This window comes from Mustela putorius, unplaced genomic scaffold (genome assembly GCF_011764305.1).
Source record: "Mustela putorius furo isolate JIRA1106 unplaced genomic scaffold, ASM1176430v1.1 tig00003896_pilon_pilon_pilon, whole genome shotgun sequence".
NCBI lineage: Eukaryota > Metazoa > Chordata > Mammalia > Carnivora > Mustelidae > Mustela > Mustela putorius.
The window spans coordinates 1,757,423-1,780,790 of NW_025422045.1; the positions used below are offsets into that span (position 1 = coordinate 1,757,423).

Below are 23,368 nucleotides of genomic sequence, written 5' to 3' on the forward strand. Positions count from 1 at the left end.
GCTTTACAACCCGACGTGACTGCAAGTCCCTGGCAAGTACTCATTGGTATCAAAACTTTACATTTTTTTTATCGTACCTTACAATTATCGAGCTGACAAAATAGGTTCAGAATGTAAGAGAGGGGCTCTTTTTGGCCTGGGGGTGGGGATGGGGACTAACTGAAGAGATTCTTCTAGCTGAGAGCTAGCTGTTGGTGTCTCTCTGTGAAGGGTTTTACCACGGTAAGATTCAGGGAGAAGAGCTTTCGCTTTTTAGAATTCTTTCTCTAAATTCTTTTTATATATTTTTTTGCTCATGATTTATTGAGAGACTGGTGAGACAGACGTTAACAGGAGGTGACTATTTGAGGGAACGTATTTAAAAATTTTTTTCTCATCGCCAGGAATGTGTGATAGAAGGTGCGGTCGAAGTTAGTAAAACTGTCTGAGGCTCCTGGGTGGCTCAGTCGGTGAAGCATCTGACTTTGGCTCAGGTCATGATCTCGGGGTCCTGGGATCAAGCTCTGTCGGGCCCCTGGCTCAGCAGGGAGTCTGCTTCTCTCTCTCTCTTGCTTGTAAATGAATGAAATCTCTAAGAAACAGACAAACAAAACTCTCTGATCATTATCTGTGAACGTGTAGACGAAGCTCTGGTGTTGACAGTCTCAGCTGGGGCAATTTATTTTTTTAAACACAGATAAAAAGCCAGTTAAGGTCACTGTAGATCATTCTTAGCATAAGATTTATAAGTAAAGTGTGGCTGTGGGTTGTGTGTGAGAGAGACACACACACACAAGAAATTCCTTGCTGGAATGAATATAAGTCATTTGAGTCCAACAACAACAAATTACTAAGTTTTCACTGTATGTTTTCTCCAGGCTCAGAATGTGGGTGCCTCTCTTTTACATTCCCTCTTGGAAATGGGAACCCTCGTCCCAGACAGAATGTTAACATAGAACAGCTTATTTGGAGAGAAATACATCATCCATCCTGCTCTCCTCACACTGGCTTTGTCTGTAGCCTTAATTAATTCATACCTCTTGCCATCGATCTTCTTAAACGGGTCTGTTGTTTGTATGTCATGGCACTTCAGGTATCCCGAGACCCGTGGTCATACCCCTCACTGTTTTTTCTGCTCCCTCTTTCCCAGAAGCACCGATAATGACGACGCCACTAAACGGAAAGTCAACCTGGTCTTTGAGAAAATCCAGACTTTGAAGTCTCGAGCAGCAGGGAGCACACAAGGAAATAATCAAGTAAATTGGAGTTCTGTATTCTGCAGAGGGCATTTAACATGGAATGTGGCAAACAAATTGCTGTTCCTCCAGCCTGTACCTTGGGTTATTGCAGTAAGTGGGAAGTTACCCGAGTAGTGAGCAGGACCTAAAATGGCAGATCCATGTTGTAAATATTATGGTGCCCCTGCCTTTTTTTCAGAAAGGTGTTTAAGAGATTTTATTTAAAAAATATGTAACCTGTAGCAAGATGAAACAGAAAGGTGGTGAAATTTAGAAAGAGAAAATAAGTACAGGAAGGACGGACTGAAATCAGGGACAGAGAACCCTAATGTAATCCGAGGTCCCGAAGGAAGAAGGTAAGTGTGACCGGACCCACGCTCTAGAACGTCAGAGAATAAGGACTAGAGACTGGTGAAGCCAGCAAGCATGTGGAAGAGAAAGGAAGGAGTGGAGTGGGGCCAAATTCTTTTTTTTTTTTTTTTAAACTGCCCATTCCATTTATTGTACTGAATCCAGTTGGCCCGTGGAGATTTTTTTGTTGTTGAAGGAGTCATCTCATGTTGGATGAACATCGACTACGTGCCCGACACACCTTGTACCCTGAAAGGAAGCAACATTTGGTAGGGATGACTAGAAGCTTGTTCCTCAGTCCTGCACCGCCTTGAACTGGGACCCATTTCTTGCTTGTGTGTCTTCTCTGTCCCTCCCGGGGAATTCTGCATGGAAAGGAAAGAGTATAATACCCGAGACAATTCAAAGCAAGTTTGTCTAAATGCATATAAAATATACAGGATGTTCTTAGGACTCAGTTCCCTCTTTTCTCTACTGGTCAACGCTCAGCTAACCCATGACTGCTGCTATGGCATCCATTAAAACGATTATGTACACACGCACACATGCACTGTTCCCCTGGGGGAATCTTTAAATTATTCGCCTAGCTTATAGGCAGGCTTCAGGGGCTCTACATAGTTCTTAAAATTGATTTAGGGGTTTTGTGCTAAAACTCTTAAATCCAAATTATCAGGGTGACTCTTGCTTTTCACTCAACTGCATATTTTTAGGGTGATACATCCTTTGGCCTTGATGTGAAGATTATCTTTGTAGGTTACAGGCTATGGGTATCCAGACCAAACTAGGGAAGTTAGGTTAAGCCCTCTGGAATCCGGGACACTAACAGTGTCTCCAAGAGTAAGGAAGGCTCTGGGAGAAGAAGGCAAGGCAGAGTGTTCTAGGTAGAGGGACCAGCATGAACAAATACAAAAAGGCCAGTGTGCGTGATGCTTAGGGGACTAGAGGCAGTTTAGTGTAGCTGGATCAGAGAGCCAGGATGTGGGAGGAAGTGCCAGATAGAAAAGACCTCAGAAATCGTAGATGTTTCCATTTTTGGCTGAAGGTGATGGGCTTTGGAGAGGAATGAATAGTGAGGTATTTGCAGAAATTCATTCCTTTTGTAGCTTTTGGAGAGAGAGGAGATAAGAGGAGGGGAAACCCGTTAAGCCAGAGATGATGAGATAAACCATAGCTTTTAGACTTCTTGCTAAGATCACAGCACCATGACTGCTTAATTGCCCAGACTTTTCTACTCCTGTTCTCTCCCCGTTATTTTCTGAATGTGATTATTTGTGGGCAGAGGCTTTGGAGTTTTATCTTTTTGGTGTCAGTGGAGTGATTTCCTCTGCGAGAAGGAAAGACCATACTGGAAACAGCAGAGAGTAGGTAGAGTTTTCATTCGTGTGACTACAATGTGTCATTTCCCTCATTGGGTTGGATTTAGAGTTCCATAATGGGTTTTTCTCATTTTGCCTGAGAAGATAGGAAATCCTGTGTTTTTGTGGATGGTTGGGTTCGGTTAACTTCACAGGAGTAGTGAGGAAGTACCTCATTCCAAGTTCATCACACACAACTCACACCTGGGTTCAGGCCCGTGAGACCCCAGACATGTCTTTTTCTAGTTTTGATTCCTGCCTTTTATCCTCTCTCTTCCCCTTTTGTGGCGTTCTAACCACTTCTCTGTAGTTTTAGCCAAATCGTTTTGAGAGCATTATCCTGTTACTCTACTCATGAGGGAAAAAAAAAAATGAGATCGTTAATACTCAGATCAGAGTCTGTTTTCTAATAGACTCTCTAATCAGACCCCTCTTTGTTCTATCTCCCTTCTTTGTGGACATGCAGCCTCTAACAGAAGAAAGCCAATTCAGCCAACATACATCTATTTACTACTTGAATACAGACCTGTGCAGAGAGTGAGAACATCTCAGGTTCTGGAATAATGATTCCCAGTGTAATGGAAGTTTTATAATAATAGATAGATTTTACGAAGGGCCTTGGGAACACAGAAACGTGGGCTTTGGGTATAACCTTAGGCAGTGGAGGAATCTTCAACAAATATTTATTTTTTATCTTTTTACATTGTTTTATTGGGGTATGATGTCTATACAGTAAATTGCACAAATCTTAACTGTCAAGTTTGTTGAATTTTTAATATAAGGTTTGTGTCAGTGCACACCACCACCCTGATCAAGGTCCAGAGCCCTTCGGTCACCCCCGGAGGGTTTCCTGGTGCCCCTTCCTTTGGAGGGCTTTACATTTGAATTGGGTCTTAGGATTTTGATGTTACTGCTTGGATTACATTTTGGAAGAAAGAGAAAATAAAGCGTCTTGAACATGTATATTAGGGTATCTCTTCAATTAATTACAGGCTTCTAATCCTTCGTCCGAAGTCAGAGATCTATTGGAACAGAAAAACAAGCTGACCACAGAAGTGGCTGAACTTCAGAGACAGCTTCAACTAGAAGTCAAGGTATCAGTTTTTAAAATTTCTGTCTTACAAAGAATATTTTAAGCAAATCTGGATGCCCAAGTGAAGTGAAAACCAGTGTCCAACCCCTGCCCCAAAGAAACATTCCTCTCATCACTGAGTAAATTCCTGTATATTTGACTCCTGCTGTCCAAAGAACTTTTTTTTTTCTTAAATTTTTTAAAGTAACTGAAACCCATAGACACTGTTTGCTTTGATGGATTAAAGCGCTGTTGGATTCGGGCGGGTCAGTAGGAAACCAAATGCATATAAAATATCCAAACCGAGTAATAGAACTAGCAGACTGAACCTTAGCTGCCTTGGTATTTCTTTTAGAAGTCTTACAGCTCATTCAGTATTTAATGTTCTTTCTAGTTGCAAACTCCCAGGCCTAATTATGTGGCTTGATTAAGTTGTTTAATAAATGAGTGCAAAGACACGGAGTCCATGAGAGTTTCGGGGTAGCCTTCTGTGGGATTACATTAACGTTCCTTGGAGATGCTTGAAAATCACATGCATTCATCTTAGAATCAGCAGAACATGAAAGAAGAGAGAGAGAGAATGAGAGCAAGCTTGGAAGAGCTCCAGGGCCAGCATGACAGTAAAGTGGAAGAGAATTCTGTGTTGCAGCAGCGCCTGGAAGAGAGCGAAGGGGAGCTCCGGAAGAACCTGGAGGAGTGAGTTCTGGGCGCAGAGCCTGGGTTCTTGCATCCAGTGGAGCCAGAACCTTCTTGTCTGTTCAGTACTACCCAGCCTTCCAAATATTTAGAGGGGCTACTGACCCTTCCTTTTCTCCTTCTCATCCTTGTAAAATTGTGAAGCTGGTAACACACACAGACTGTAAGCAGGAAGGCTAATGATTTAACAAATTCGTTGTATACCTTAAAGGATGCCTGGTAAAGTTTCAGCCCTGAGAGGGGCTCCTAGAGCTGGCAAGCGAGAAGCAGGGAATGCTGAGTAGGGATACCTAGAAACAGAGATCTTAAGGAGCCTGGCCCTAGCCTCCAAAAAGCACATGTCCTGTGACTTCTGTAATCTCCCAGTTTGTGAATTTTATTCTGAAGGATGCTGACCAGTGCTTATGCGTCTGTTGAGTCTGCAGAGAGGGAGAGTCAAAGCCAAGATGGCCCTGTCATTGTGTCATTTTAAAATCTGTGACAAAAGGCTCTGAAACCCAAGTCTGCAAACGTACAGTGCTATGAAGCTCTGCAGACACAGTGGAGGTCTTAAGTGAAGGTTTAAGCAGGAGGAGATTCAAGAACTATATAGTAAGATCATTTGATTGCCTTTGCAGTTTTGATGATGTAGATTTTGCTTTTGAAACATGCCTAGATGTTAGTTTTAGAAACATTGGTGAGAAAAAATAAAATAAAATTTAAGGTGTAGTGAAGACTTTACAAAACCAAAAGGTAAAATAGTTGTGAGTTTGATTTAGAGCAGAGGTTGGCAAACTTTTTCTGTCAGACGGTAAATAGTTTATGGTTTATGGGCCATATGGTCTTCGTTGGACCCCTTCAGTTCTGCCATTGTATTGTGCAAATGACTGTGTGTAAAATGTAAATGAATGAGCATGGCTGTATTCCGATAAAACTTTCCTTAGAAAAATTGGCCGTGGGCCAGATTGGCCAAGTAGGCGGTAATTTGCTGGCTCTTCCAGGGCTGGGGGCAGGGTAGGGGGTAGGGAGCGGGATGGCTTTAGTGAAAGCATTATCGAAGAGGTTCTGCTTTTGTGGGTCAATTTCTTTCTTGTCATCTAAATTCTTGTACACTACGGTCTCCTTTTGGGGGGAAACTGTCACTGTATAGCCTTCCCCATTGGTTTGAGTGCTCACTTGCCTTCTTGTTGGGCAAATTAAACTGCAGACATGAGTTCTCACCAGTGCCTTTTCTGGTTTGTGATTCCTTGTTCAGTGTAGAACGCAAAATGGGAGACACCTTGGGGCTTCTGATGACTCTGCTTAACCGTCTGTATGTTTGAGATCAGACTGGATGAAAAAAATGTAAGGCTTAGCACAATCTCTCTGATGGGCCTCTTCCCCTGCCAGACTGTTCCAGGTGAAGATGGAACGGGAACAGCACCAGACCGAGATCAGGGATCTTCAGGACCAGCTGTCAGAAATGCATGATGAATTAGACAGCGCTAAACGATCTGAGGACAGGGAAAAGGGAGCTCTGATTGAGGTAAGGAAGGTGGTGGTGGTGGGGGGTGTGGGATCAGGTGGTAAGGCAGGCCCCATCTGCCTGGAGAGGATGGGATGGGGCAGGGTAGGGGGGCAGGGTGTGTGGAGTCTGGATACTACAAGCCGTATTCCATTACGTGCATTTGCTCCGCTGTGCCTATGGCTAGATTCCCGAAAAGCATCATCTGTAATAGTTTTTAAACTTTGTCTTAGGAAAAATTTCAACCATACAGAAAAGTAGAAAGAGTAATTCATTAACTTCCATAGAGCCCCAACCCAAATCCAACAGTTGTCAACATTTTGTCCTACTTCCCCATTTCTTCATGTCCATTCATTTATCCTATTATTTTTTCATCTGTCCATCTCTTCATCTTTGCTGAGCCGTTTCAAAATAAATTATAGATAACGCCACACTTCACCCCTAAATTCTTTGGCATGCATCTTTAAAAAATTAGGGAATTTTGTTATGACAATATTATTATCATACCTAAAACAATGAATAATTCCTATAATATAACAATAATTCCAATACCTGGTTCTTACTCAAAATTTGCCGGTTGTCCCTCCAGTATATTTTATAGTTGTTTCCTCCAGCCCCAAGCCGGGATCCAGTCAAGAATCCCGTATTGCTTTCATTGTTCTCTTTCTCTGAGTTTATTTATCTTAGTATTCTGCCACCAATTTCCTATTTCCTGCTCCCTTTCCATTCCATTGATGGAATGTGGACCAATGGCCCACATTCTGGATTTGTCTGATTATTTCCTTATGTGTCCATTAACTTGTTCCACTGTCTCCTACATTTCCAGTACATTTGAAATTAGGTCTAAACACTAATAGATTTGGGTTAAACTTTGGACAAAAACACTTTGTAAGTGATGCTAGTTATGGGAAAGTATTTTAAAGATGCTTATGCCCATATAGCATTTATCACAGATTTTTTTCAAGGTCCCCATAAGAATGTAAGCTCTAGGAGGCAGGGTTGGTGGTGGTTGGCTTGGCGTTTTATCCTTATCAGCTGTTCCAGTGCCGGGGACATATAGCACTTGGCAAATATTTGGCGGATGGTTGGATGGATGCATTATGAGTGAAACAGTGAGTGAGTAAATGAATGAATGGGATGCATTTGCTGTGTACACAGGCTGCCCGTCTGGCTTCTGCCCATATCAGTATATTCCCTATTGACTATTTAGTTCTTACCAATCCATGAGTCAGTAAATGAAGCTGACTCTTCTGCTTAGCGTTTGTTAATGATTGTGTGGTTTCTCAAAGACAGTTATTATCTCTTTCGTGAATTAGACTGCCATCCTATTAATGTGGTAGATACACACATAGGCTATGAATGTCTACATTTTTTTAAAAATTGGAAATGGGTATAATTGAAGATCAGTAATAGAACTTTTGTGCCTATTTAGATGTCTTGATATTGGCTATAATTATCATAACCTGTATTTTTGGCATAGTTTTTTTTTTTAAAATATTTTATTTATTTATTTGACACAGAGAGAGATCACAAGTAGGCAGAGAGGCAGGCAGAGAGAGAGGGGAGGAAGCAGGCTCCCTGCAGAGCAGAGAGCCCGATGCGGGGCTTGATCCCAGGACACTGAGACCATGACCTGAGCTGAAGGCAGAGGCTTTAACCCACTGAGCCACCCAGGCGCCCCTTTGGCATAGTTTTGAAGCTTATTTCCATATAAGCTTCAGTTTATAGGAACAGCCAACGAATAAATGATACACAATTTAGAACAATGCAAAACAAAGAAGAAGAAGAAGAAGAAGCCATAAAAAAGTAAAACAGTAAAGGTACCTTGTCAGCATTTACTTCTCATTTTCTGCAGCTTTCCCTCTAAGGGCCTGGGTCTTGTCTTTGTTCTGGCTGTGGAGTTCAAGTTTCTGGCTGCCTCTACGTCTGGGCTGTCAAGTGTTTCTTCACTCCCTTCCTTGTTTCGTGTTGGGAGTAATTCCCTCGAGGGATTTTAGATCTCGCTCTTTGGAACTTAGAGTCTCTTCCCTATGACTTGGTGATGGCAGAAAAAAGAATGCTGGCGGCCACCCAGTTGCAGATGTTCTCACGAATTCATTTTACCATACGGGCAGAGGGGAATTGTTTCCTTTCTCCTACATGAGCATCTCTCTGTCTCCACGTAGACCTTTCCTCCTGAGAAGGCCTTGGGTATGTTCCTTAGCACCTGTTTCTCTTTTTTTATCCAATGGCTTTATCCTAAAAACTGCCACGTTTGTGATATTATATTCTTCTCATGGCTCTGCCTTCTTCTCGGGACTGAGTTACAAAGACAAGGTACATTAGAATGGGGTTTGAAGGGGCACCTGAGTGGCTCAGTGGGTTAAAGCCTCTGCCTTCAGCTCAGGTCATGATCCCAGGGTCCTGGGATCAAGCCCCACGTCGGGCTCTCTGCTCCGTGGGGAGCCTGTTTCCTCCTCTCTCTCTCTCTGCCTGCCTCTCTGCCTACTTGTGATTTCTCTCAATCTGCCAAATAAATAAAATATTAAAAAAAAAAAAAGAATGGGGTTTGAAAATGGTATATTTGTTGCAGAAATATTAAAACATCATAAAATGGGGGCGCCTCGGTGGCTCAGTTTGTTAAACGTCCGACTTGATTTCAGCTCAGGTCATGATCTCAAGGTTGTGAGATGGGGCCCTACATCGGCTCTGGGCAGAGCATGGAACGTGCTTGGGATTCTCTCTCTCTTCTCTTTCTGCCTCTTCTCCCCTGCTCACATGTTCACTTTCTCTCTCTCAGAATAAATAAATAAATAAATAAAAATTTAAATTATAAAATGGAATTTTAGAATGGAGGGGTGGTAAAAACATTTTTATTTCTATATTTTCTGTTTTAATATCTCCATTTATTTCTTCATTGTCTCCCTATCCGTTGATAGCTTTCATCTACCCTTCTATCATTTAGGGACAATTATAGTGTCCCTACAGCTTTGATACCTGCTTTTTATTTTATTTTATTTATTTATTTATTTATTTATTTTTAAAGATTTTATTTATTTGTCAGAGAGAGAGCGAGCGAGAGCGAGCACAGGCAGACAGAGTGGAAGGCAGAGTCAGAGGGAGAAGCAGGCTCCCTGCGGAGCAAGGAGCCCGATGTGGGACTCGATCCCAGGACGCTGGGATCACGACCTGAGCCGAAGGCAGCTGCTTAACTAACTGAGCCACCCAGGCGTCCCGTGATACCTGCTTTTTAAAAGTTCGTTTGTCAGGTGCATCTGGGCGGTGTAGTCAGTTGAGCATCTGACTCTTAGTTTTGGCTCAGGTCATGATCTTGAGGTCATGAGATTGAACCCTGTGTTGGGCTCTGCACTCATTGTGGAGTCTTCTTGGGATTCTCTCTCGCTCTCTCCCTCTGCCCCTTCTTTGCACGTAACTGCTCTCACTCTCTCAAATAAATAAAGAAATCTTTTAGAAAGTTCATTTCTCCTTATTATAATCTAGATTCTTCCTATTTCATTTTTTAGGGAGATAAGCCGTAATAAATTTCATTGTCTTTCTCTATGTATTGATTCTCTTTTTTTTTTTCCCAAATTATGTAAAAATGTGTTGAATGTTTTTCACATGTATCCTTTTAGTTCTTTAGAAAGATTTCCTAGGGCTAAGTTCCCAGAAATGATGTCAACTGAACAGTTTATGGCTTTCAATAAAAATGTAGCTTCACAAACAAATTTAAATAGAAGACTTCGCCATATCCTATGATTCTTGTGTGGACACTTTATTGATTCTAAAAGGGGAGGGTGTTATTTTTGCTGCTGGGAAGTCTTTTAAGTTGCTGGATTTTCTCACTAACTGAAACCTCTAATTGTTAGTTGTCATTTCACCTGAAATCCTGTTTCCTTATAGGTTCGTTTTAGCCCATTTGACCTTGATCTATTTTATATCTGCCCCTTTTTTCTGCTAGCCAGTTAGTTCAAGAACGTCAGTTTTGCTTCTTCCCCCATGTCTTGCCTCACACGGTGCCAAAATAGAGCAAATGAATAAATAAATTTCATTTTTTAAATTAATTTAGAACTGTCACCATTTAAGAAAAGGAAATAATTCTGAATTGAACCACATGCTTCTTTGTCTTTTTAAGCACAATGCACTGAGCATATATGAATGAATATAATTTAATTAAATAGTATATTTATTTATTTATTGTTAGTGGTTACTAGGATAAGGATATGAGCCTCGGTTTTAGTGATGTGTTTTCAGGCTGGTGATGAAAGACACAGAAAAGGAAACAGAGCAGCACATCTGCTCTGAAAATAGCCGATATTGTTGGCTTTCTGATTATTTGCCTCTTTCCTGTACTGGGAGGAACAGCATCTACTGCTGTCTTTCTGTAAGATGAGTTAGGGCACAGTTAATTTTCGGTGTCAGAGTGGGTTTCTCTGGAGGTTCATACCCACTGTTTCAATCAGGTGCCTTTGACTTGTCAGCAGTAGTGAAAACGTGACCTATGGTTTCTATACCACTAATAAAATAGACCCTATCTCCTTGTCACATTAAATTTATTCTTCATATCTTAATGAAAAGTGGCCTGGGGGAGTCTGATAACAGATGATAGTTATGGCCAAGTTTTCCATGGCATTTGGCTTAGAACAGGTTCTTAAACACAATGAACATTAAACACTTCTATTTTTGAGTGTTTGAAAAAGGCTGAAGGCTTTTTATTTTGGGGAGGCTTGCCAAATGCACAAGATTTTTCATGAAAGCTCTTTTAATGTTTCGCATTTTGTTAAATAACATTGGACACCAACACAAAATCAGTAAAGTAACAGTAAGAGAGAATAAAGTTTAAAAAAGAAAGAAAGAGTAAAAAATACCATTCTCTTAGGATAAACCATAGAATTGACTAAAAAGAGGTGACTTTGTTATTCTGTTAAAAAGTTGATGGTTCTGGGCTTTTTTTTTTTTTTAAAACTCAAGTTACAAAAGTGATTACAAAATAAGTTTTCAACCACTTCTTTGTCGGTAAATTCATTCCTCTCCAGTCTGGGGGTAATGGGTGAACATGAGTCCTTGCTCTAAGTGCCATGACGGGGGAGTTTCTAATCCCCAACCAGCGTCTTTGATGGGAGCCTGTGGTGCTGATGGGATGGGCCTCATTGCAACAGAGACTGGTAATGGCTTATCTCTGGCATTTTCCAAGATGTGAATACTTAAAATATTCTGGTATTGAAATTATATTGATCCGAGGATAGACTGTGCTCAGAAATGAGGTCTCTAACAGTAAAACCCTGGTAGGACAGGACTGCACAGCTTACAAATTTTAATTAAAAAAAAAAAAAAACAACCTAGAAATACATTTTTTGTCAACTGTGATATGCTTTCTAGGCTACTCTTTTGGGGGAATAAATTACATAATTCCCTATCAGCTACAGCTTTGTCATAAGACCTTTTCTGTGTCCTCTCAATGAGTGTGAGCCTCTGATAGAGACCTATAACTTCTGGGAAACATGCACACAGAGGAGATCAGCATTCTTCTCAGTTTGGCGTGGACTACTGTCAGTCAGTGGTGTGTGAAATGAGGCTTTCTATGGGCAAGTGAGCTGCTGGCTTGGTATTCTGGTGTGTGGGTCTCAGCGCACCTGCTGTCGGGACAGCCACTTGCCGCTGCTAATAGCAGCCAGGTGCCAGAGTGTACTTTCCTTTTTCTTTCAGCTTTTCTTGTTTCCTTTCAGGTTCTGAGCTTGTCCCTTTTCTTTAAGGAGAGGGACCTCCTTAGAGCACTTCCAGCCAGACACAATGCTCTGTTGTGTTTGCTTCGAAGAGACGGAGCAAGCACGGTGTAATTGTTTGCCTCTCTCCTCCTCGAGTGTGTAGGCTTGTTGTTAGGCCCACAGGGGCTGCATGGTAAAGAGAAGGGCAGCGGTCTCCAGTGTGTCCCAGACTTGCACGTGTGAGCTGTGTGGTCCTAGTCATGTTAGTTTCTCAGAGCTCTAGGTTTTTTGTTTTGTTTTCCATTTAAGAATGAGAATACTGTTAATCGCCTTGAATATTCATAGGAGTTTTGGAAATGCTTAGCACAATTCTTTTATGTTACTGCATACCAGGCACAGTCAAATTTGCAGCCCCTCCCTGCCCACATACACACATACACATTCATTTGGTTTTTATCTCCCGGATCGTTTTGTATCTGCAGCGAGCCTGGATGCATAGAGGTTTTGAAAGTGCTGATTCTGACTGGCCAAGACCTCCCTTTGTTTTCTCTGATTGGTGTCCCTAGAGAGACATGCTCATCTCCGATGGACAGTTACTTGTGTTTTGAAATTTATATTTTTGAGATGATTGGCAGTAAGGCTGCTGAGGTGGTGAAGTAAGGTTTTTGAAATCTCTCCTGCCTTTGGTCTGTACCCTGGACAACTTCCAAGGGCTGCTAAATGATACAGTGCGGTGTAATCTGATGGGATCTGTACAACACGGGCTGCCCAGGCGACAGCCGCAACCACAGATAACAGCACGTTGGTGTCAAACAGACTGTGAAAACCTAGGTTCTTGACATGCGCTGGTGACACTCCACAAAAGGCGACACAAAGCACAGCTATATTCTGGAAAAGATAAGTGTGGGAAGAGGAACTGCCTTATCATCAAAACAACTGAGAAATGTGTGAGAGTAAGAGCAGGAAACAGGGGTTAGAATCACAGGGACTCTACGGAGAGGCTGGCAGAAGACCCAGGAAGACCTGCAGGGGTAGCCGGTAACAACCGTGATGGAGGCATCTCTGGTCCTCCTGGAGGAGGGGCCGTCAGCCTCGCACCAACCAGGATGTCCCCCTTTGACAAATCTAAGGACGGGCTCCGTTTTCCTAAGACTGGCTCATGTGTTCTGTGCTTGGTGCTTCGGAGGCACTCAAATTACTGTAGTGACCTGGATGAGTCCCTCGGCATTTCACCGACTCCCATCAGTGCCTGCCTGCGAGTTTCTGGAAGGGTGAAGTCTTGGTCTCTGCAGCGTGGTTCTTCCCTGGGACTGCGGGGGTTCCCCTGGTTCAAAGATGTGCATATCCTAGAGAAAAAGAAAGAGATTCCATTGCCAGTTATATTTTCATCCCCTCACGAGTCACATAATCCCTGGAATGGAAAGTTTCTCATCTCTGAGGCCTCGGGTCCCCAGGTGGCAGCCGTTCCTCTGATTCCACGGGAGCTCTAAGAGCACAGGATGTGTGCGTCCTGTGAAAAAAAGACACTTGTTTAGAATTCTGTTATCTGCAGACTTCTGCGTATTGCACATGTTAGTTCACTTATACTCAGAACAGACACATTCCCGATATCATTGATCCGTGCACCAAAAATATGATCAGATCAATATCCTTCTTTCAAGGGGCTATAGTCTAGCAGGGTAGAAAAGAAAAGAGTCTGTATGGACTGCAAGGTAAAAGAATTACGTGTTCTGAGACGTCCAGCTAAAGTGAGAAGGATATCAGGAGGGGCAGTCAAGGAAGACTTCTTGGAAGAGGTCCTGCTGGATCTATGTCTTCAGAGATTTTTCTGAGAGGCAGAGAGAGGCGGGACTGAGAGGGAAGAAGGGCCCATGAGACGAGGGAATGCGTGTGGATAATGTCATAGGGGCCCCAGCTGAGTGGCTGGACGCGGAAAGCAGGTGGGTGGTGAGAGAGCCTACACCAGGGAGGTGAGGGAAAGGATCTAAGATGTTAAAGAACTTTTGAGTGGTCAAGGACAAGGACAAAGGCAAGAGAGGTCATGGATGCTTCCAAGCTCAAGCAGGTGATGCCATTTATAAGAATAATGAACAGAGGAGGAGGAAAAGAAAGAACTTGATGAATTCACTGAAAAATATAAACCTCCTGAGCCTGAGGTGCCCAAGGGACATCCAGATGGATGTGTCTGGCAGGTCGCCGCAAGTGCAGGTCTGAACTCAGGCAGGAGTCAGAGGTAAAGGTTTGGGAGTTACTTGCTTAGCATTAATAGTTGGGGGAAACATAGATGAGCTTGCCAAAAAAGAAAAAAGAATGCAAGTTGCATTCTTAGGGATCATCTTAGCTTTTGGGAAGAAAGAGAGAAAAGCCAGAAGAAATTGTGGTAGAAGCAGCAGCCTGAGGGAAGAGCATGGACTGTCTTTGAACTGCAAAGCCAAAGAGAATTTTAAGGAGACGGGATGGAGGGGGGTTGGGTCAAAGAAGGGTCGAGAAGAATGGGGACTGGGATGAAGCCTGGATGTGGTGATTAAGAGGTCACTATGACCTTGGGGGACAGTCTTAGTGCAATAGGATCCAAAGCCATATAGCAAGAGATGGAGGAGTGACTCGGTGGTCAAGAAGTATAGTGAACAGAAATTACAGTTTCAGGAAGTTTCATGGAAAAGCTTGTTTTTGTTTTGTTTTGTTGCCTTTGACCCAGGGGATTCTTATGCCCTGAGGAAAAGGACATAGATCCAAGAAACAGAGGAGAACAGAATGACAGAAGAAAGATCACTGATGGGGGCGCCTGGGTGGCTCAGTCAGTTGAGCTGCCTTCAGCTCAGGTCATGATCCCAGGGTCCTGGGATCAAGCCCTGCATGGGGCTCCCTGCTCGGCAGGAAGCCTGCTTCTCCCTCTCCCACTCCCCCTGCTTGTGTTCCCTCTCTCGCTGCATCTCTCTCTAATGAATAAATAAACATCTTTTAAAAAAATTACTGATGGAGGAAAGCCTTGGAGCAGGCTGGCGAGAGGCAGCTATGTGTGCGTGAAGTGGCTGTGGGTGGAGAGGGCCTGGCGTGCACAGGAGAGCCCGGGTGCCGAGGGAGCTGAGGCAGCTGTGTTGGAGTCCCCGCCCGCGGGAAGAGAGGGTGTCTGGGGCTTGACGAGAGCTCAGTGGGTCTGGGACAAAGATGGTGAAGTAAAAGGAATGCTGAGCTTCTGGCAGGACACACTTGGGTTTAGCTAATGTGATTTGTAGTGGAACTTGTTGCCCCAGTTTTGTGACTTTCTTCGGAAACTCTTGGCAGTTAAGGAGAAGATGGGAGTGTTGCACCTGTTCAGAGCAGGGAGTGGGACAGGGGGAGAAGGGGCGGAGTCAGCCCCAGTCCCAGGACCGTGGGTCCCAGGGGTGGTGTGGAGGCAGGGAGGCCGGCCCGTCAGCATGGCCCCCACTGAAGCGACAGCACGCAAAAGCCCATGGACTGCAAGGGCGACAGACCTTTCACTGCACAGGAAGGAAAGGAGGTGGAGAAGGCAGACGTGCCCCTTCAAAATAATGAAAATGGAATCATTTTCCCTTTTTCTCTCTCAAATTAAATCAAACTCAAAAAAGCCATGACAGACAAATCGAGGGCATGATGGCCTCAAAGGAGTGAAAGGGAGAGGGGGCGATGGTCCAGAGTGGTGGGTGGTGTGGGGAGGAGAGAGTCGGAGGATGGCTAGGGAGTAGGGCAGCCCAGGCTGGGGAGGACCTGCATGGCCCTCAGCGAAGAGGTTTAATCCTCACCTCCCCTTCCGTGCTTCCTCTCTCCAGGAACTCCTACAGGCAAAACAGGATCTTCAGGATCTGCTCATCGCCAAGGAGGAGCAGGAGGAGCTCTTGAGGAAGCGGGAGCGGGAGCTCACCGCCCTGAAGGGAGCCCTGAAGGAAGAGGTCTCCAGCCACGACCTGGAGATGGACAAGCTGAAGGAGCAGTACGACGCAGAGCTGCAGGCCCTGAGGGAGAGCGTCGAAGAAGCCACCAAGGTGAGGCACCACGCCAGGTCTGGCCGGACCCCGGGCATCGGCTTGGGGACAGACGAAGGGGCAAGACCACCTCGCCCACACCCGTGCCAGTCGTTTTCCATTACACAATGAAGCTCAGTTTCATCAGATCATGGAAACAGAGCTTGGCAGGGCTGCTGTTGACCATCTTGAGTCTGTGAATCCAAAAATTGTTACATGGGTAATGCTTTCACTTGAGGTGAGATTTGGAGGCCCATGCGCCAGCCTCTCGCAGAACCCAGAGCTGGACCCCTCCGGCTGCGCCTCAGGGTCAGTGCCCCGGGCGGGGTGGCAGGCTGGACTCCCAGATTTCTGGACTCCATCCCTGCCCCTGCCTTGGCTGGTTCCTTTTGACACGGGACGCCTCCCGTTGCACGGTTCAGGTTCTTTTCTCAGCAGAGTTCCATGAGGGTTAATGGGCTGAATTGTCCAAACCCTCGCAAGATAATTTTTCTCTTAATTGAATTCTTGGCTCCTGCGAATAGATTGAAAAATTATGTTGAGGTCTTTTGAAGGGGAAAATGCTCCGAAATACCATGCTGTCTTAAAGGAACGAGAGAAATGACAGAGCATGAAGTTTTTAGAGTCTTTGCAATGCACAGGTTAGAGATGTGAGGAAAGAACTCTTGATGTTGTTGCTGTGTCATCCTGTGACGATGACAGCAACAGCTCTGAGGGAGTAGGCCCCCTTCTCTCCCCGAAGTTCCATAGTGATTCACTGGTTTTCAATTACGGCATGGTAATTGCAAATGACAAGAAGTGAAAGATGGTTTTGTTTGTTATAACAATAAAAAGTCTGGGAAATAGTCTGTTTGGGGTTGTTATAACCGAGACTGTTTTTTTAAAGCTCTTCTCGGTGATTTGCCTTAGTTTTTGTTTTTTTGGTTCTTGTTTTGTTTTGTTCTTTTGCTTTTTTTGAGATATGCTTTAGTTTGGGGGAGAATATGGAAACTGATTTAATTTTTTGTTGCTTTGAGAGGATATGTGTGTGTTTTCCCATCTTCAGTTCTTTCTGGGCAGCTGCCTGGTGTCCTCACTCCAGGCTTTTCTGGGCTGTTGTTTCTTGGGGGACATGCTAGGAGGCTACTGAGTCAGATGATTCTTCTTTGAACTCGGCGTGTGTTCACCACCTCCAGACCTTGCATCAAAGCTTAAGTTAACATGGGTGATAATGAAGGGTATTTGAGGAGGGGGTTTGGGGCATGTTTGTAGTGATTTAAATATAAGGATAGTTAAGCTTGTGCCACACCTGGGAGGCAAGGGGTTTTGTTAGAAGCTTCTGTGTCCTCTCAGAGACACTGGAAGTGGGGAAGGGAAGCAGGGTAGGTGAGTGGAACGGAGATAATCTGTAGAAACCTTGCCTGTTGCATTTTTACCCTTCCAAAGGTCAGTACTGGATGTTAATTTACAGCATTTTCATTATGTCTGTTCAAGAAAGATAACTTCACTGACCCGTACCGGTCTGTGAAAGAAGTAACAGGTGAGTTCACCAAGATGCCTGTCGTGGGCAGAGAACATAGGGTTTCTGAGCACCTGGAAACCCACACAAAGGGGTTCCCTGTAGCATCCAAAGGGGTGCATGCCAGCTTTGCCCCAGGTCATTTTCTACAAGGTTTTTGGCATCTTTTCCTGAAAGGACAAATCTGATCATGTCAGCCTTTGCCCAAAAGCTCTCTTGGCTCACCATTGCCCCAGACATAAGTTCAAAATTGTTAGTGTAGTAGGTCCTTTCTCTGCCTAACCCTGTCTCTAGAAAACTCCATATTATTTTAGTCCTTTCAACTCTGTGCACATGTGGACTGACTTCCTTCCAATTTTCTGCCTGACCATCTTCTTATCCCTTAAGACCCTCCCCAAGTGTCCTTTCCCCTGTGATGGTGACTGGGTACCTCCCTCCTCTCGGTGGGGTTAGTGGCACCCTTCCATAGGGTTTTGGTAGCTCCCTGCTTATTCCTCTGCTGTAGTTTATAACATACCATGTTGTAATTCATCCTGTCTACCGACTTTACTAGACTCTGAGCTTCTTCAGCCAGGGGTCATTTTTATCCCCTCTCTTTTTTTCTCTAGAGTGGGAGTGGCAAACCCAAGTACCTCAGGGCCCAAAAGGGACATAAATGAGTGGGCCTCTGGGTGTGTTGTTGGGGTAATAGTAGGGCACGGTGGAGACTGTGGCAAACTAGGAAGTGTGTAGGGTCTTTGCTATAGGGTCAGTTGCTTCTATGCTGCTGTTGAAAGTTGTTAGTCAAGGGATCCTGGGCCCATGTTGCAATCTCTCTCTCTCTCTCTTTTAAAGAAGCCAGATATCTGGATGTTGATGTGAGATTTCCTGGCTTTTAAATCAGCAGGAAGAGAATGGTAGGGGCCAAACTCAACCCATCAGCACATTGACTGCATGTGTGTGATCCTTGTCTCTTGAGTTTAGCACAGTGTCTGGCACACAGCTACATCTGTGTGATGTCTGATGAGTGAAAGTAAATGGAAGACAAATTCTCCTCTTAAGTAGATTATCAGTCCCTGTGGCATGGTTCCTGTTGGGTTTTCTTCAATGGTGATGTGGAAGGTCTTTTAAGAAACCCTGCTATGACTCTGTGAATCTCTGTACCTTGCTTTTGTGTTTCCATGCAGTTTCTTGAAGAGCATCACGATTGTCTCTTTGCGACAGTTAGCGTTTGCTTCTGAAGGTGGTTGCTGAACAAATGTGACAGAATCATATCTAATGGAAAAAATTACGTCAGTCTAGTGGACAGAAGCTGCCTTTTTATTAAATGATTTACATGTGGGTATTCTAGAATAGAATTTTAAGATTATTTTATAACAGAATTTTAAGATTATTCTATTAACTACTTGGAGGAGAGTGAATTAAATATATTCTTAAATATATTTTTAAACTTGGTAGAGTGTCTCTTAAATGTGTGTGTGCACAAGCCTTTAACCTTTTCTTGCCCTAGGTGAGGGACTCCTACCACCACTGTGACTAAAAGACTTACTTGGTAAGTCTTAGGAGGCAGCCCAACTGTCTGGCATTAGTGTTTCTGATTTTTGCCAATGTCCTGGGGCCTAAAACCCCTTAAGTGCTATCTTATAGTTGTCAAATAACAAATATTTCATCCTGGCCTGAGCTTGAGCACTTAAAGTTTTACATTACTGCGACAATTGGTGAAAACTGTCAGGTTCTGTTACAGACATTTTACAGGTATTCCAAATAGGTACTCTGTAAGAGTGGTTTGTGTAGACTTAAGCAGCTACGCCTTTTTAAGAACAGGTTGACTGCTTCCCGGACGAGAACTCACAAGTGCTGTAGTTTGGGGGGATTTCCTCAAGCAGAATGAAGCAGATCTTTCCCTCCAAGCCGTGGTGGTCTGGGTCCCTGGGTGAGCTACTTGAGTTCTCCTCCCGTAGGGAGCTGGATCTTCATGTCTGTTGGAAAGCTGGGTTCTGTCAAAGGACATTCTTTCAAAGGACCTTTAAGGACTTTGACACCATATTTCCTGACATACTTTTTGGGTTATAAGGCTTGTTCTAGTTTTGAAAAGGAGATGTCCTTTCTGTCCTTGAGTCTGTGGCCTTGGCCGGGACCGAAGCGAAGAAACGGGCAGGGAGTGGGGTTGTGAGTGACTGCTGTCTGAGAGAAAAATGAAGCGCGTCTAGCGCATTAGTTTCTCCTTCCCACCTGCAACTCCTTGTGCAAAAGAGAAGGGCAAATGGTTTAGTGCTTTCAGGTTTTCCAGAGAGTGGGCTCAGCTCAAATGTCCAGTTCCTCCACGAAAGGCCCCTGGTTGCTTCTTGGGCCTTACCATTTCCAGGGACCTGTGAATGCTGGAAATTTTGTCCTGGGTTTTATCTCCCCTGTCATACTCAGGACTGTCGTCATTTCCCATTTGGCATTCCTCATGTGTGTGGCATTTACTTGGAGGTCAGTAGACGTTTGTGGATCACAGGAATAAACAGACAAAAGGGGGATTCCCTTTGAGTCCTGACAGTCCTAAGATGTTAGAGTGTTTTGGGGTCTCATGGATGAATTCGAATGGTTTCTTGTGGAAACGACTAAATCTTGTCTGTGGGGAGCACTGTCATCATGTTAGTGTCGATCTTCGAAGGACTAATATGTGTCTAAAAGACACAAGGCTTTTGAGGGTGTTGAAGGAGCCACTTTTAATTTTTTATTTTTTATAAAGGTTTTTTTTTTTTTTTGAAGATTTTGTTTATTCATTTGACAGGCAGAGATCACAAGTAGGCAGAGAGGCAGGCAGAGAGAGAGGAAGGGAAGCAGGCTCCTTGCTGAGCAGAGAGCATGGCATGGGGCTCGATCCCAGGACCCTGAGATCATGACCAGAGCCAAAGGCAGAGGCTTAACCCACTGAGCCACCCAGGCGCCCCGCCACTTTTATTTTTGTATTGTGTGGTATGACTTCTGGGCCAGGAGGCTGTTTTATGACCCCAACAGACAGGTTAAGCGACAGCTACCTCAGTTGTGAGTGGATGAGGGGAAGCGGAGGGACGATGAAGATGTGTGGCCGACTGCCGCCGTCCTTCACTTCTCCATTTGTATCATTTGTAAATCGAGCATTTACAGATTTACTTACCGAACCATGGCCAAGTGCAAGGTGTTATGAAGGTTATGAAGATAAATCAGATAAATGTACCTTCCAGAAGACTGTAGGGGGGAGGAGTAACACTCGAGCTAACTACAGAGGAGGAAAGAGCAGATGCCCCAGACATCAAGTGCAGTAGGAGGTGGCCTGTGCTCAGGAGAGGCAGCGTGTAGGGGAACGTGAGTGGTGTTCGAGTGTGGAGGCCGAGCACACCCGAGGTACTGAGTCCAGCATATTCAGCACCTCGTAGGTGGGAAAATGCAACGCGGGTTTGGGCTGGAGCCTTGTGGAACAATGCAAGTTAAGATGGGTACGGATTAAAAGAGACTTTGGAGAGGCAGAGTCCCAGATCCAACACGTGGACCATATTTGGATCCCAATTCAAACAAACCAATAGCAAATACACACACACACACACACACACACACACACACACACACTTGAAATCATTGGAGTTGGGGCACCTGGGTGCCTCATTGGGTTAAAGCTTCTGCCTTCGGCTCGGGTCATGATCCCAGGGTGGAGCCCCGCATCAGGCTCTCTGCTCAGTGGGGAGCCTGCTTCCCCCTCTCTCTGCCTGCCTCTCTGTCTTCTTGTGATCTCCGTCTGTCAAATAAATAAATAAAATCTTTAAAAAAAAAAAAAAGAAAGGAAATCACTGGAGTCATTTAAACACTGTCTCTTTATTTAAGGATTTCAAGAAATAAAGTAACCAAAAGTTTTAGGGGTGACAATAGTGTTATTCTTTTTAAGAGTCCATTATCTTTTAAGGAAATTTACCGAAGTATTTTTAGGTGAGATGGTAGGCTGTCTGGAGAATTTGCTTTAAAATAATCCTCTTGGGGGAAAGTACGTGGAGGTGTGGAGGAAACAAGATTAGTCGTGTGTTGCTATGTATCAAAGCTGCGTGATGGGTAAGGAGCTAATTCTACTATGTGCTCTACTTTTGCTAATGTTTAAAATTTTTTATAATAACACACATTTTTGGGTTTTTGTGTGTGTGTGTGTGTTTTTTAAGAACACAAAAAGACTTTAAGATAGAAAAGGTGAGGTGGAGAGGGATAGGAGGACTCATTGAATGCCTTAGTGCCATGACACCTGAGTGGTTTTCAGTTGGGGAGGGCACATTTACTTGGTGTTTGTTCTAGGGACCTAGGACAGGCTTTCCTAGCCACTCCACGAGGGTGGGGGCCACTCCTGGCAGACCGGGAAGGCTTCGGGTAGGAGAGGCGGGGGATGACGCAAGTGCAGAGACGTGAGGACAAGCAGCCAGGTCCAGGAACAGGAGAGCAGGCACAAGAGCACTGGATTTGGTTTAATGAATGATATATTTGAGAAACTTCTAGAAGCAACCTGTTTTTGCATTTACATATTTATATACAGATCTCTGTGCTTTCATTTTGTTTCGCTCCCTAGAGTGTCTGTCATTCTAACATTACGTCCACGTTTTAAATTTTATAACGCTTACATCAATTTTATTCAAACTCAGTAATGTCGCAACTTTTTCTCGCCTCCAAAGCTGCCCTCAAATTATGACTTCGTGTTTGTGTTTCACCGAACAATGTGGAATTGTCGCTCAGTCTTACAAAAAGGAAGACATGCTTCAGTGCCTTTCCTGTGTCATTTCTAGATTTTTATTCCCTCTTTTCTTACAACCTGTAAACTGTTTCTTTGAAAGCAAAAGGTTGGGCCCCCTGGGTGCTTCAGTGGGTTGAGCATCTGCCTTCTGCTCAGGTCATGATATCAGGTTCCTGGGATTGAGCCCCGCATTGGGCTCTTTGCTGGGTGGGGAACCTGCTTCTTCCTCTCTCTCTGCCTACTTGTGATTTCTCTCTCTCTCTCTGACAAGTAAATAAATAAATAAATAAATAATAAAATAAAAGCAAAAGGTCAGCAGAGGGTCAGATGGCAAAACCACTGCTAATCTCAGGATCAATGGAATTGCCTCCCTTAAAGATAGGGTTGTTTCAGGGGAAAATCTCATTTCTGTTTTCTCCATGGGAGTCAGGATAGTGAGAGAACCTGTAAAAAATCCCTATTTCCTCAGCCTGCTCCCTTCAGGTACTCCGCTCACTCTGCATGACCGCTGTTGAGAACAGAAGTGGCAGGGCTGCACTTGGCTGGGTAAAGGGAAGTATCTCTTTTCCACCGACTCATGTGTGCCCAGGGTGGCCTAGAACTCTCCATTGGCAAAAGTGAAATGGTGAAGATTCAAGGTTATTAAAGGTTAAACAAGATTCAAGTTTAAAGATAAAGATAAAGGTTAAAGATTCAAGGTTAAACAAGGTCTCCTTTCATTTCTCTTCTCTCCAGTTCTTTTTCCTGAAGAAACGACTCTTTTTGTCATTGCATTGCTCTTTTACATTCTGTATTGATTAAAAAGTAGTTGAATAGGGGTGCCTGGGTGTCTCAGTCAGTTAAAAGCCTTCGGCACAGGTCATGATGCCAGGGTCGTGGGATCGAGCCCCGCATCAGCAGGGAGCCTGCTTCCCTCTCTCTCTCTGCCTGCCTCTCTGCCTACTTGTGATCTCTGTCTCTGCCAAATAAATAAATAAAATCTTAAAAAAAAAAAAAAGCTACATAGGAGGCATGGTGTGATGTTCTAGCATGTTTGTTTGGGAACCACGGTGTAAGCCCTAGATGTGCCCCCTCCCCACTGCGATTCTGACCCCAAGTGCGGGGGTCCTTGGTGAACAGGACATCTCTGCACTTCACTCCTGGTGCTTTAACCGAGCTGCCAGATTCACTTGCTGTGTTTGTGGAAGACAGAGTAAGAGTCCCAAAGACAGCCATTCCCTTCTCATCAAACGTGGGAGTATGCTTTTGCGGTGTCAGTCACTGAGAGTTCAGAGGTGGGCGCGCCATGGTTTCTAGCTTCGAAGATCGTTTACAGTCT

The 23,368-nt window shown here is 44.2% G+C and overlaps 1 protein-coding gene across 4 annotated transcripts in view; it reads left to right on the forward strand.

The window, feature by feature from the left end:
- CGNL1 (cingulin like 1) overlaps positions 1–23,368 on the forward strand; it is a 162,274-nt gene that overhangs the window by 66,003 nt on the left and 72,903 nt on the right. For 3 of the 4 annotated variants that reach the window (XM_045067460.1, XM_045067461.1, XM_045067462.1), the window contains 5 exons: positions 1,130–1,235; positions 3,916–4,017; positions 4,543–4,691; positions 6,060–6,195; positions 15,650–15,862. In XM_045067460.1, the coding sequence (XP_044923395.1) occupies positions 1,130–1,235; positions 3,916–4,017; positions 4,543–4,691; positions 6,060–6,195; positions 15,650–15,862 (706 nt within the window). The remainder of the gene's footprint in view (positions 1–1,129; positions 1,236–3,915; positions 4,018–4,542; positions 4,692–6,059; positions 6,196–15,649; positions 15,863–23,368) is intronic. The other variant, XM_045067463.1, reaches the window with a different exon arrangement.